The 15360-nt window shown below is 40.5% G+C and overlaps 1 protein-coding gene and 1 long non-coding RNA gene across 5 annotated transcripts in view; one reads left to right on the top strand and one right to left on the bottom strand.

Annotated features, from left to right (window-relative positions):
• Positions 1-15360, top strand: part of SLF2 (SMC5-SMC6 complex localization factor 2) — a 49580-nt gene that overhangs the window by 20745 nt on the left and 13475 nt on the right. For all 4 annotated transcript variants that reach the window (XM_024555733.3, XM_024555735.3, XM_045191424.3 and 1 more), the window contains 6 exons: positions 870-945; positions 1963-2104; positions 9633-9735; positions 12445-12621; positions 13852-13949; positions 14699-14786. In XM_024555733.3, coding sequence (XP_024411501.2) covers positions 870-945; positions 1963-2104; positions 9633-9735; positions 12445-12621; positions 13852-13949; positions 14699-14786 — 684 coding nt within the window. The remainder of the gene's footprint in view (positions 1-869; positions 946-1962; positions 2105-9632; positions 9736-12444; positions 12622-13851; positions 13950-14698; positions 14787-15360) is intronic.
• Positions 2834-8915, bottom strand: LOC123479250 (uncharacterized). Its single transcript, XR_008426605.1, has 2 exons — positions 7913-8915; positions 2834-4655 (listed from the first exon to the last, which is right to left on the bottom strand). It is a non-coding gene; the product is annotated as an uncharacterized lncRNA (long non-coding RNA).

The raw sequence follows: 15360 nt of genomic DNA, 5'->3' as shown, positions 1-15360 counted from the left end.
TACTGGGGACCTGGCCCGAAACCCAGGCATGTGCCCTGACTAGGAATCGAACCAGCGACCTTTCAGTTCACAGGTTGGTGTTCAGTCCACTGAGCCACACCAGCCAGGGCACCAAATTATTTTTTAAATTTTACTAAATTATACCCACACTGGGCATACTGTCTCTTTCCTGGTATACTTACGAACACTGACTCAATCTTCACCAATATTGAAGTCAACTAATGATGTCTTAATCACTTTTCTTTGTATTTCTTTGATTACTGGTGATATTGAACATCTTTTTAAAAGTATATTGGAAGAGGGGGTGTGGGGGGGAAATGGAGACAACTGTCCTTGAACAATAAAAAATGTGGAAAAATAAAATTTTAAAAACAAAAGTATATTGGTATATTAGTTTGCATATTTGTATCTTTTCAAATATTTTTACTAGTTTTTAGGGGGTTCGGGGGGGTTGTATTTTTTTGGTTTTTTTGTTTGTGTTTTGCCTGTGAAATAATCAAGATAGCAGCCTTTTCCTTTATGATTTTGGGGTTTCATGACATGGTATAAATTAGAAAAAATTTTTTATAGTTTTAAATGTTATATTTGTCTTATTATAATAAAGTTACAAAAACAAACATGTTAGAATGGAAAAGGCCTGACTTCAGAATCAGACCTTGATTTAAATTCCAACTACTCATGTATTATATTGGGTAGAGTAGTAGTCTCTCTGAGCCTGTTTGCTCCTATGTGTGATATATGACCACTTCATAAGGTTATTATAAGTATTAAATGAAATGCCCATAAAACACCTGTATATGTGCCTGGCAAATAGTAAATGCTCATGTTTCCTTTTTTCTCTCTCAATACTCTATCATTTATCTATTTAGATGATGTCAGTTCATACAGACTGTATTGTGTCCGTGCAGATTTTAAGTACATTGATGGAAATAACAATTAGAAATGGTGAGTATATCATGGTGACTAGCGGTGTGAATTATTGGATGCTATGTACATGATCTCTTTTGTATTGCTAAAAATTAATATATTTGGGAACGTAGAATAAGAAATTACTTTTGTAATCTAAATTCTTTAATAATGAAATGAAACTCTAATCAAAAATTAGTATTTGCATTTTTCTAGTTGCATTGAGAAAAAGGGTATAAGATCTTACAAGTGGCAGCCTTTACCTAATATTTACCAAGTCATGGCTTACTGTTCTGGGTAAGTAAAAATAGTTGCAAGTTTATTTATTTAGTCAATTAATTTTAATTGGCTCTTGATGAGCAACAGTATTATAGTGATTTTGTACTGAGGAGATTAAAAGTGTTGTTTTCTCACCTTTGAAATCCCTTATAGTGAAAAAAGCATTGTGATCTAGCTGTCTCAGTTGTTTTGAGGATTGGAACAAACAGACACAGAAGATGGTAAAATCTTCGTGTGCGAACAGTACTTGGTACTTTATGATTGTTATTTCCAATTTTTTCAAAATGTGTTTCTTCCTCCTGAGTTACACCCTTTTAGCCATCACTCTCAGATATTTTGTTCATAAATGTCATTTCTTTCATGTTTATTTGAAAATTTGTAATTCATATATAATAATTCCAACCTATATTGTTAACATACCAATACTAGCTGTCATTTCTATAAAATTATTATAATCCATGTTTCAGATGCAGATTATCACCTTGCAACTATAGGTTTATGAACTCGGAGTTTGAGATAAAATATTTTCTTCTGCCCTGACTGGTGTGGCTCAGTGGGTTGAGTGCTGGCCTGCAAACGGAAAGGTCGCCGGTTTGATTCCCAGTTAGGTCCCATGCCTGGGTTATAGGCCAGGTCCATGGTTAGAGGCATGTGAGAGGCAGCCAATTGATGTTTCTCTCGCACATTGATATTTCTATCCCTCTCTTTCTCTTTCCCTTCCCCTCTCTCTAAAAATAAATAAAATATTTAAAAATTTTTTTTTCTTCTATTAACTAGATACCTTCAGTGATTCACCAGTTTGGCCCTGGATCCCATCATTGTCTGATATAGCAGCTGTGTTTTTCAATATGGGAATTGATTTTAGATTTTTGTTTCCTCTGGAGAATCTTCAGCCTGACTTTAATGAAGACAATCTAGTGTAAGTTTTCTTTTCACAGTTAATGCCAAAAATATTCTTTTAAATAATTTTTATATAAGAACAGTTAATATTCATTTATTTGATAAGTTTAATATCTATTTATGATTTGTTTCAGTTTCTCCAAGTAGAAATGGATCTTGAATTAGAAACATTCTTAACATCTGTCTTAATCTAAAACCATGATCATGTGTAACAGGGAAAAAAATAGAAACTTTTTAATTCAAAAATGCAATAATAATATTTTAACTATTTTCTGTTTTGCTCTCCCTTTGTTCTAACCAAATTGATCTGCTTGCTGTTTCTCCACATTAGATAGACATTGTTGCATTGGCTGTTCCTCCTGCTGATTCCTCAGCCCCATTCTTAGTGTTTACCTGCCAGAATATTACCTGTCTCACTTATTGAAACATTATCTATAAGAGCAAAAGATAGTCCATCTATTGGGGACAGGTCATGGTACATTAATAATAATCATCAAACTACTAATATATTGGTTACTATGTGCCAGGCATAGTTCTAAGGGCATAATATATAGTACTTCATTTAGTAGTCACTACAGCTATTAGATAGTATTTCCATTCCCATTTTACTGGTGAGTCAGGTACAGAAAGGGGAATCAGGAACAAAAAGCTACTAAGTAAATTGCCTGAGGTTGTTCTGCTAGGAAGGGACATAGGACTACTGTTGTATCCCGAACACGAGCAGAAAATCAAATGGAGATGTGTGGAGTGCACTTAGATGGTACTTTATTTTTACCTGCGCAGGGGCGAACTCCCAGGGTGCCCGTTAAGGCTGCAAAGGGGAGTCGCACGGAACGCTTACAGGCTAGCTCTTTTATACACGCACGAAGCAAGCAAGCAAGCTACAGAAGCGGGAGTTGCGGTTATCTCTGCATAGCTCTGGGGTCAGGAGGAGCTTTTGCTCTGGGGTCAGGAGGAACTTTTGCCTGTCTCCTGTTGATAAGCTTATTTCAGCTGACGTCGTTTCTCTTCCTTATCCATTCTAGTGACCTTCAAGAGGTTTTCTGCTTAGCAATGCTTATAATTGTCTAGCCCTCTTTCCTAGCTCTCAACATTCCCCCATTTCCTTGTTGGCACTTATGAGCCAAATCCTTGAATCATCTTCATGGGGAAGGATAGTGTAGGGCTGGGCCAATACTATCAGCTTGACAGTCTCTATCCTTTCTTTAATAAAAGACATAAGCTTATTAATGATGATGGGGCCACAGGTTAAACAGAGGAGTATAATTAATAAAGGCCTACTAATGGAGGAAATCAGGGTAGTCAGCTATGGGGACATCTTATAGATTCCTGCGTACCACGTTGGTTCTTCTGGCTGTTCTCCTTCTTTTAGTCTCTGGGTTAAGACCTTAATACTATTTCTAATTATCCCTGAATGATTGGCATAAAAGCAACAAGTTTCTCCTAATGCTGCGCGTAATCCTCCTTGCCTTAAGAACAATAAATCTAATCCTCTCCGATTTTGGAGAGCTACCTCTGCTAATGAGTCTACCTGTCTTTCTAAATAAGCTACCTGATCTTGCAGCAGAGATATGTCCTTAGAGAAAGTCTGCGAAAGCTGCCTTAACTCTAATTCTCCCTGAATGAGGGCTGCGGCACTGAGTGCGGTGGATCCTAAGATCCCAACAGTGGCTACTATGGGTATAAGAAGGGGAGATCTCTTCTCCCTAGTCCTAGAGGGGAGAACAAAATCTGGGTTTCCTGCATAGGGATACACTTGGGGAATTATGTATCCAGTTACACAAAACTCTGGATAAGAAATTGGTGGCAAACAATGGTACACCTTGAGTTCTGGACCCCATTACAAATCCCTTCTTGGGGCCCTCCTCTTGGCTGCACCCTGCTTCAATCCTTCCTTTCAGATATATAACCCCTTCATAATTATATAAAGGACAATGGACGAAGGTCTTGTCTTCTTGTAACTGCTTCCGGCTGGACATGGACGTTGTCCTACCTAACCTTGGGTCAGGGGTGCCCTGAAAAGGGGGTACAGCACGGAGGGAGTCCTTTCCTGTAAGGGGAAGGACCTTATAGAATCCAAGTCAGTTGGCTTTCACTGCGAAGTTGCAGGCTTGGTGTCCAAAGGCTGGCATTACTGGACAGTTGGCATCCTCGTCGTATTCTGGAAGTGACAGATTTGACAAGAGAGTTGGAAGGCACAATTAAATCATAATCACTGAATAACAAAGGCAGGCACCTAGGTAAAGAATGGCTTATCTGGAGGAAGGTGTATGAGACATGCTACACCTATCCAAAACCCTTGTGGCTCACTACCCTTCACTCGGACTGAGGGGAATATATCAGGATTTCCCTCCTTTCAGATCTCTGGGCCCTTTGTCTTGGCTATTAGGACAGAAAAGGGAAGATAAGCTCTGAAGTGAAGCCCACAGACCGCCCGAACCCTTTACCAACCCAACCACCTAGTTTAACCAAACTAGTTGAGTCTCAGGGGGAGATGATGAAGGTGGGCTCCTTAAGTGAGGCCTATACTGCAACCAGTCGCTCAGGTAATGAGGCCATAGTCCCACGCCCTATGAAAACAGAAGGAGGAACACACAGGTTAATTTACACGACTACTCCCAAGCCAGTCTCTATGCTGGTGAGACTGTCTTTTGGGAAGACATTCAGTTGCAAGGCCCTTGCTGCAGTGACATCTAACAATGGCAATTTGACAGGTCCTTCGTGCCTGTAAATTGAACATCTTTGGTGATATTACAAACCCAGTTTCAACTTTCAAATGAAAACAGACTTTTAAGACAGTTAGCTGCATGATGCCAATATCCAATACTGAGCATTGTGATTTTCCTTAGACTATGATTTTTCTCCTTAAGATTACCCTCATCATTATTAAAGAGACTACTTTGAGTCCAACTTTTAATTCTGCCTGTCTGTTTGCATAAACACACTAAGAGCAGCCTGGATCGCCTATGATCTTTAAGTTCGCTTCGCTAGAACTCACTCAGGGAACCTTTAGACTGACTTTTAGTCCGCCCCTTGGGGCACAGAAGCAGAGTCACACATCTGCCACCTGGCTTCGCCTGTACCAGTTGTTTCACTTAAATCCTTGAGGCTTCCATTGTGCCTACAGGTTCCTTTTTAGCCATCTTTCAGGAAAGCAACCTTCGTTCCTTCCCTGGAAAGACTGCCATGAACTGCACAATCAACCAAGGTACCAGGCTTCTTCTCGTGGGCTTTTGCTAGCTTCGCAAGTCAATCCTAGTTCCTCAGGGCTTCCTGGTGACGACCAGAACCCAGACATGCCTCCTTCAGGCGTGACATTCTAGTCAAAGCATCGGTTAACAAACTACTATTAATGACTGGTCTTAATGGATTTATGCAGAGAAACCTTATGTCATCACTCTTCAGAATGCCAAGTTCTGGAGGGATCAAGTAGGGAGAAAAATACCAAGTGCGAAGGAAAATCCTTTTTCTTCTGATATCCACCAAGATTGCATCTCCATGCCTTATACCTTCTATTTCTGGCCCTACATACTTTCTTTCCAAAACTTTCACAAACTTTTATAACCTTTTACACACCTTCTTACAAACTCTCTTTTATCTTCACAGCTTCCCACAGACCTTCTGCAACATCCACCAACCTTCTGTATCCTTTCATACACCTTTATTTACATATCTTGTACTTTCCCTTGTTCACTTTCCTACAGAGTGTGAAGTTTTAACTGTCCCTGGAATCTTCAATTTTCTTTTCAGAGCAGATACAGAGCAAAATCCAAAACACAGACAGAGTTCTATAAGAACAGTACACAGGTAGAGGCATCCTCTTGCACCAGTGCGTCCACTGGGGCCTCCACAGAGACATGCCGTTCAGGCCAGGTCTCTTGGCAGAGACATGCTCCTTTGCCTCAGGCTGAAACACACATTAGGCCCAAATGACCCTTCCTAGGTCCCAAGTGGCAAAGGCATTCTCTCTAACTGGTTACAGGCGACCTTAACTAGGTCTTCAGGCGACCCTAACTAGGTCTTCAGATACAGGGGATTCCTGATCAGAAACGGAAGCAAAATGAAACCATATTCCCATAAAACCAGAAAGCAAGTAGTTGAGGTTTCCTTTCCTCCAGGTTTAAAACTTTCACAACCTTTCTACATATTTTTGCCTATCTAGATTTAACTACAGTTTACTTTTAATCCCTGCTCCTTTCCCACCCTGGGAAGGACTGTACTTAAAACTTAGCACTTAAACTCAGTACGTGGCAGCCAAAAGTCCCTACCAGTACAGGCATCTTCTACTCAAAGTCCCTAGATATGCAGGGACATCCTGGAGCTCTCTGAAGATTAGACCTTGCAAACGCCCTATCAACTCCGCCCTCTGGCCTGAAGTTCCTTTTGGCAGGGCTTGCTGCCAAATGACTTCAGTTTCTGTGGTTACCGCAGGCCCTGCGTACCCCTGCCCTTCCCTAATGAAACTACTGCCGTCCGAGAAGGAAGTGAGCTCTGGATTTTCGTATGCCTCATCCCGCAAGTCTGGGTGCACGCCTGTGATCCGCTCTAATATTTCATGGCAGCTCTGCATGATGGTTGGATCAGGGGCTGGCAGCAGGGTGGCTGGATTCAGGACTGCGCTTTTCAGGAACTGGACTGCTGGGGGATTCTGGTGTTTCCAATTATACAGATCACTAGTGGAGAAAGGAACATATATCAACCGAGGGGGTGCTCCAGCAGGGGCATCCGGTCCGGGCGGTGCCTCACGGAGTGGCAGAAGCGCTGGAGGTGCTGGGGATACTGGAGCCTCCTGCCTATATCTAGTTCCCCCTCGGGTGTGAGGAGGGCTCGCGAGTGTCCCTCCCTCCTCCAGCTGGGTATAATGCGGCACTTCCCTCCTAGGGTAGGGAGGGAGCGCATTCAAGGGGTCTAACATGTCCTTCCCAGGGCCTGGTAGTGGGGGGTAGAGTTCAGGCACCCTCCGCTCTCGTGGCGAGGAGGGCTCCGGGAATTTCTTTTGTTTTCCTCTTCCCTCGGCTAACAGAACCGTTCTTCCACGGGAGGCACTCCTTCTCAGACATTTCTGAATATAGCCTGGCTTGTCTGTGGCTATGTCTACCCACACATCGATGTAAACCATCTGATCGGGGTGTGGGGCTCTATAAACTGTGGCCCGAACTGCAAACAATACAGGGAGGTCGAAAATCTCCTCTGCAGGCCATCCGACACCAAAAGTCGGCCATTCTAGTTGGCAAAGAGTCCTCAAGAACTCTGGATCGACCTGCACGCTCCTGTAGCCGTGTGCACGGCGCTGGAAATCAGAAAAGTTATTCAAGATGCAATCAAGCGGGGAGTTCGGGGTGGACTCCCGCTGTCCTATTTTCACAAGGGTTAGTTTCACGTAACTGAGACAAACACACAAAACGAGACAAACAGAAATGACAATTCAATTCACCTCGCCCGCCTGGCCTCTCCTCTCTTGAGGACTTGGGTCTGTCTGAGCTAAGGCTGCCCGCGTAGAATTCGGGTTAAACTCCCAGCCGTTAGGCCGTATGACAGACCAAGGAACCGCAGGTTAGGGCCCACGCACGCTCCGTAGGCTGATGCCGGTGGAGCCACAAACACAATCACACTCTCACTCCCGCTATATTAATAACATACCTCCGACAACATAACACAGACAAACACGACGAGGCCGCGCGGCACAAAAACAAAACCTATATTCGGAAAGTGGCGTCCCACTATTTTCCGAACTCCTGGGTAGGCTACCGGCAGCGTCCCGCCTACTACCTCAGGGCAAAACCTCCGGAGGGCCAAAACCAAAAGAGGATCCTCACAAATTACTTACTCAGTTCGAACTGTCCACCTGGTCTCCGAAAGTCAAACTCCCAAAAGGGAGATCCCGCTGGGGCCTCCAAATGTTGTATCCCGAACGCGATCAGAAAATCAAATGGAGATGTGTGGAGTGCATTTAGATGGTACTTTATTTTTACCTGCGCAGGGGCGAACTCCCAGGGTGCCCGTTAAGGCTGCAAAGGGGAGTCGCACGGAACGCTTACAGGCTAGCTCTTTTATACACGCGCGAAGCAAGCAAGCAAGCTACAGAAGCGGGAGTTGCGGTTATCTCTGCATAGCTCTGGGGTCAGGAGGAACTTTTGCCTGTCTCCTGTTGATAAGCTTATTTCAGCTGACGTCGTTTCTCTTCCTTATCCATTCTAGTGACCTTCAAGAGGTTTTCTGCTTAGCAATGCTTATAATTGTCTGGCCCTCTTTCCTAGCTCTCAACACTACCAGGCAGACATTTAAAAAATAAAGTTCTTCACATAGAGAAGTGTCTCCATGATATGCATTAAGTGAAAAGAAAGATGTACACGACAGAGTATATAGTATGCTACCATTTGTATTAAAGGTGTGTGGAGGAGGGGAATATTCATATTTATTTGTATACACATAAAACATGTAGATTGAAGGACTAAATCTAGTAGTGATTGTGGGGAGGGTAAATGAGTGGCTGAAGGTCTAGACTGGGAGGACAGTTCTTCACAGCATACTGTGCCTTGATACCTCTTTTAACCACATGAAAGTATTATTTATTTAAGAAGTTATCCAAGAAAGTCCCTGACCGGGTAGCTCAGTTGATTAGAACATCATCCTGATATGCCAAGGTTGCAGCTTCAATCCCAGGTCAGGGCATATACAAGAATCAACCAATGAATGCATAAATAAGTGGAACAAGTCAGTCTCTCCCCGCCCCAAATCAATAAATTAAAAAAAATTTTTTTTTTAAAGAAATTAAGTTCCTTGGTGTGGCTCAGTGGATTGAGTGCCAGCCTGCAAACCCAGAGTCACGGGTTCAATTCCCAGTCAGAGCACATGCCTGGATTGCAGGCCAAGTTCCTAGTAGGAGGCACATGAGAGGCAACTGGAATTGGTGTTTCTGTTCCTCTCTTTCTCATTCCCTTCCCCTCTCTTTCTCCTTCCCTTCCCCTCTCCGTCTAAAAATAAATAAATAAAATCTTTTAAAAAGGAAAAGAAATTAAGCATCAAAATATTATCTATCTTATGAAGGCCAAGTTCATGTGTCTCCTCTTTCATGAACCTTCCTATACCTCAACCAAAATTGAGGTGCTTAGAATTGTTTCTTAATATTCCTGCGGTGGTTTCTTTAGGCCACTCAAGAGGCCTTTAAATATGAGTTCTTTGTAGTCAGAGCCACCTTCTACGTAGCTCTCTGACACCAACAGCAATGATGATAGTTCTTACAAGAAGTATTTGTTCAAGGAAAAACAAATGCATAGAGATAGAGATCAAAATAGTATTTACCTGGAATGAGAGATAGTGTGATGGCTTCCATTTGGCATGAAGGGACTTTTAGAGGTAATGAAAATAGTTGTATTTCTTGATTCATATAGTAGTTACGTTAGCATATATTTTTATCAAAACTTAAAATGGTATATTCCTTTTATTGTATGTAAATTACACCTCAGTAAAATATACATTTTGTTCATTATTTCTTACAATAATAATATTGTACCTAATTTCTTGTTTTTTTATTCACTTTTCAATAGTTCTGAAACACAAATGACATTGGGGGGGAATGGAAGTGAGGATTCATCTTGTAAGCCAATTTTTTCAACTCTTCCTGAAACCAACATTTTAAATGTGGTTAAGGTAGGAAGAAACTCATTTTTTTTGTCTTTAGCCCAGGGCTGGAACCATTTAGTTTTGTGGTTAATGGTTTTAAAACAAAACCACTAGTGTTTTACTATGTGATTACCAGTCTCTGAAATTTCTTAATCTTTGTTTTAAAGGTTATGTTTGTCCCTAGCTGGTGTGGCTCAATGAATTGAGTGCTGGCCTGCGAACCAAAGGGTCATTGGTTCGATCCCAGTCAGGGCATGTGCCTGGGTTTTGGGCCAGGTCCCCGGTGGGGAGGGGTGGGGGCGCGCAAGAGGCAATCACACATTGATGTTTTTCTCCCTCTCTTTCTCCCTCCTGTCCCCTCTCTCTAAAAATAAATAAATAAAAATCTTCAAAAAAATAAAAATAAAGGTTATGATTGCTGTTTTTATTTTTGTTTTAATATTATGAGTGAAAGATCTTTAGATTAGATTATATATTTAAAATAGTTTAGGAATATTTTACAAAAGAGCTTTTTGAAACTAACAATTTTTAAAAGCTTTTTACAACCAATAATTTTTTAGATTTAATATGGATGAAGAAAAAATATTATAGTACAACTTAGTGATTAAGAATAACTGTTAAAACATTTTTAGTGGCTGGATCAAATCAGTGATGAGCTGTTAGGAAGAAAATCTTGAGAGTCTTCCAGCCAAGATAGAGGTGTAGGTAGACACACTGTGCCTCCTTGCACAGCCAAAAGGAGGACAATAACAAATTTAAAAACAAAAAACAACCAGAACTGACAGAAAATCAAACTGTATAAGGAGTTAAAGAAGAAACATTCATCCAGACCTGTAGGAGGGGCGGAGACAGGCAGCTCTGCAGAGAGGATTTGCGGCAAGGCAGCGGCTGGAGGACCGGGGTGGGCAAGGTGGCGGCTGGCAGACCTGGCAAGGGGGCAGCAGGCAGAGCAGGCTGTCCCACATTCCAATGGATAAAACAGAACAACTGGGAAGTGAGACAGACCACACAACCCAGAGTTTCAGTACGGGGAAATAAGCCTCAAACCTCTGATTGAAAACACCTGTGGGGGTTGAGACTGCAGCGGCAGAAACTCCCAACCTCTCAGGAGATTTTGCTGGAGAGACCCACTGGGTCCTAGCCTGTACACAAACCCACCCACATGGGAATCAGCACCAGAAGGACCCGGTTTGATTGTGGGTAGTGGGGGAAGTGACTAAAAACCGGCAGAGAGCGGAGCAAGCTGCATTGTTCCCTCTCGGACCCCTCCCCCACGTACAGCGTACAGCACAGCGTCACAATGCAGCGACGTGGGTTGCCCCGCCCCAGTGAACAACTAAGGCTCCACCCCTTACTATGTAACAGGCGCGCCGGAAAAAAAAAATGGCCCAAATGAAAGAACAGATCAAAGCTCCAGGAAAAATATGAGATAGCCAACTTACCAGATACACAGTTCAAAACACTGGTAATCAGGATGCTTATAGAATTGGTTGAATACGGTTGCAAATTAGATGAAAAAATGAAGGCTGTGGTAAGTGAAATAAAGGAAAATGTACAGGGAACCAACAGTAATGGAAAGGAAACCGGGACTCAGATCAATGGTTTGGACCAGAAGGAAGAAATAAACTTTCAACCAGAAAAGAATGAAGAAATAAGAATTCAAAAAAAATGAGGAGAGGCTTAGGAACCTCCAGGACATCTTTAAACATTCTAACATCCAAATCATAGGGGTACCAGAAGAAGAAGAGCAAGAAATTGAAAACTTATTTGAACAAATAATGAAGGAGAACTTCCCCAATCTGTCAAAGGAAAGAGACTTTCAGGAAGTCCAGGAAGCTCAAGAGAGTCCCAAAGAAGTTGGACTCAAGGAGGAACACACCAAGGCACATCATAATTAGTTAGCCGAGATTAAAGAGAAGGAGAGAATCTTAAAAGCAGCAAGAGAAAAGGAGACAGTTGTCAACTGATTTCTCAAAAGAAACATTGCAGGCAAGAAGGAGCTGGAAAGAAGTATTCCAAGTTGTGAAAGGCAAGGACCTACATCCAAGATTACTCTATGCAGCAAAGCTTTCATTTAGAATGGAAGGGCAGATAAAGTGCTTCCCAGATAAGCTCAAGTTAAAGGAGTTCATCACCAAGCCCTTATTATATGAAATGTTCAAGGGACTTACCTAAGAAAAAGAAGATAAAAAATATGAACAGTAAAATGACAACAGTTATTAACAGCCACTCCTAAAACAAAAACAAACTAAGCAAACAACTAGAACAGGAACAGAATCACAGAAATGGAGATCACATGAAGGGTTATCAGTGGGGGAGTGGGAAGGGGAGAGGGGGGGAAAAGGTACAAAGAATAAGTAGCATAAATGGTAGGTAGAAAATAGACAGGGGGAGGTTAAGAGTAGTATAGGAAATGCAGAAGCCAAAGAACTTAGATGTATGACCCATGGACGTGAACTAAAGGGGGGGAATGTGGGTGGGAATGGGTGTGCAGGGCGGAGGGGAGTAAAAGGGGGGGGGGATGGGGCAACTTAGAGCATAATCAATAAAGTATATTAAAGAAAATCTTGAAAACTGAAAGAGCATACTTATTCTATGAGTATTTCTTGCTTTTTTCTAGATAACTGATGTTTTTTTACATAATTCTCCTTTGCATTTTTTATTTAACAGTTTTTATTTTAAACTCTTTAAATAAAATATATCTCAAGTTGCATTGTCTCTGCATTTGTGTCAAAGTTTCTAGGCTTATGTACATCTATACATCCAGAAGGTTATCAGGATCGTGAAATAATGTTGCTGATTTTAATGTTGTTTAAAATGAGTTTGGAAAAACAGCTAAAGCAGATTCCTCTAGTGGACTTTCAAAGCCTCCTGATAAACCTGATGAAAAACATCAGAGATTGGAACACAAAGGTAACGTTACTTAAAACTTCACTATTGGTTTTCTTATGTAATATTACAATTTGATTTTCGTAGTGCATTCAGAACAGTTTCTAAGCTCAATTAAGATCTTCAGTAGATGGAAAATAAACTGAGGAAGGGAATGTCTTTGCTGGAACTGTATTATTTAAATTCATTAAGATTGAATCTTCTCTAAAACCACAACCATTTATTCCACCAAAAAAAAAAATGTATTTATTAGGGCATTACTGTGGGCCAGGCATTAATGTGGAGGCTAGAAATACATCTGGGAAAAAGACAAAGCCCTTGACCTCATGGCAGTTTTACCCTAGTCAGAGGGTTATATAATAAAGTAAATGTAGATTATATTATGTCAAGTATAATAGTGCTAGAAATAAAAAATAAAACAGGACACGGGTAAAGAGAGTAGCAAGGCAAGGGGCGCTCTTGTTCAGATGAGGGTCTACGGCCATACCACCCTGAACACTCCCGATCTCGTCAGATGAGGCAGTCAAGGAAGGCCTTTCTAAAGTGAACTTTGAACAGGGACCTAAAAGAATGATGGAAGGAGTCACACATGCAACATGAATTGGAGTTGAACTTCTGCAACCATATTGAGGCTAAACATAAAATTTTTTTTAGATTTTTAAAAGTTTATATATTTCAACCTTTAGTGGTAAAAAATTTCAAATAAGAGCAAAAATAGAAAAAAGACTAACGAACCCCTACCTATCACTCAGCTTTATAATTATCAAGACATAATCTTATCTGTTACCCTCATCCCATATTCTTTACTCAGAGATTATTTTGAAGCAATTCTGTTAGACTTTAAATACTGAAATAGCTGAAGATCCTTACAATGCATGAAATCTCAGGTCCAGGAAGATACATGGTCTTTGCAACTCTCATTATATACCTTTGGAAACTGGTATTTGTATTTAAGTCACTTTATTCTTCCAAGAAGGAATATTAACATTTAAGTATATTTAGATAAGATACAGCACAAAACATGAAAACCAAGTGAAATTCTGATAAATGTACCTGTTCAGTCTGTTCTAGAATTTAAGATAAAATTGAGTCTGTGTACTGTGTATGTTTTAATAGGTACTAGAATCCACGCTGTTTCTAAAATTAGGTTCTTTTCGTAAGAATGCCCTCAATATGGCAAGATCATTGTGGATGATCTGTGGATGTTTGATTCCACTCACCCGTCTGAAAAATCTTACTGGTTTTTTTTTTCAGGTGCCTGAACTCTGTCTGGCCATAAATGAACTCTCCAGTCATCCCCACAACCTTCTGTGGTTGGTACAGCTAGTCCCTAACTGGACATCACGTGGAAGGTATTGAAAAGTGAGAATTAAACATTAAGAAAAATGTACAGTGTTTACATTAATGAAGTGCTTTCGGGTCCTTTATTTCCTTTCATCATTCCGTGAATGTTAGATCATTCTTTTACTTTATAGTCAGCTATGGGAAAAGGCATTGACAACCTGATTCTTATACTTAACTCAGATCATTTTATACTATTCTTGATTTTTAATTTTATCTAATAACTTAATCTGGTGGCACATGCCATAAAAATGAATAAATTAGTTTGTTTTTTGTTGTGTGTTTGGTTTGTTCGGATTTTTTTTGTAAAAAAAATTGCGGCAATAAAATACATTTTCTATCAACGAATCAGTATGATCAAAGAGAAAATGCTTTCAACAATTTGCCTGAACCTCAGGGCAGCTCTTTACATGAAAATTTTACTATTCTAGTATAGGAAATGGCGAAGTCAAAAAACTTATATGCATGACCCATGGACATGAACTTAAGTGGGGGGAATGCTGGTGGGAGGGGGGCTGCAGGGAGGAGGGGAATAAAGGGGAGGAAAAAATGGGACAACTATAATAGCATAATCAATTATATATTTTTTAAAAAAAGAAAAATGAAATTTTACTACTCTATTAAACCTTATATATTTTTGTACAGCCTTCTCTTAAAACATTAGCTATATTTTCAACTAGCAGGACTAGAAGAACTCCTTTTGGCTCATCTGCTTCTCAAGCAATGTTGATTAAAATACATTCTGAAATTCTGATTCCAGGCAACTGAGACAGTGCCTCAGCCTAGTGATTATTTCAAAGCTTTTGGATGAGAAACACGAAGATATCCCTAACGCCAGTAATCTGCAGGTATAAATAACATTTTTAGTTTCTTTTAATAAATGGAAGAGGTAGTAAGGTTAGGGAAAATTGATGGATTCAGAAGTCCTGAGGTTAGATCATGACTCTCACTAATACTATTATACTACTAATTATACTACTATTATACTACTAATAATACTATTCATGTAATCTTTAGAATGATACTTAACTAATGATACTCAGTTACTTCATCTGTGAAATAGAGATGGTATCACACATCCTCTAGCATCTCCATAGGATTGTTGTGGACATTTAGATGAATTAATGTTTAAAAACTGGGGAAATCATAATATGCTAAATGTGACATCATTTATTAAATTAGTTCACATTATCAAGGTTTGCAATTTTATCACAAGATAAGAGCACCTGGTCAGTGTGGGTCAGTTAGTTAGGCATCGTCTTGGAAAGCTGAAGATCATCTGTTTGATTCCCGGTCAGGGTACATGCCCAGGTTGTGAATTTGTTCCCTAGTCAGGGCACGAGGCAACGGATCAAAGTTTCTCTCTCTCACTGATGTTCCTCTCCCTCTCTATCAATAAATCAGTATGATTAGAGGAGAGGA

The sequence above is a fragment of the Desmodus rotundus genome, chromosome 4 (genome assembly GCF_022682495.2).
Source record: "Desmodus rotundus isolate HL8 chromosome 4, HLdesRot8A.1, whole genome shotgun sequence".
Classification (NCBI taxonomy): domain Eukaryota; kingdom Metazoa; phylum Chordata; class Mammalia; order Chiroptera; family Phyllostomidae; genus Desmodus; species Desmodus rotundus.
The sequence above is the reverse complement of the archived record's forward strand: the minus strand, read 5'-3'. Positions and strand labels throughout refer to the sequence as shown.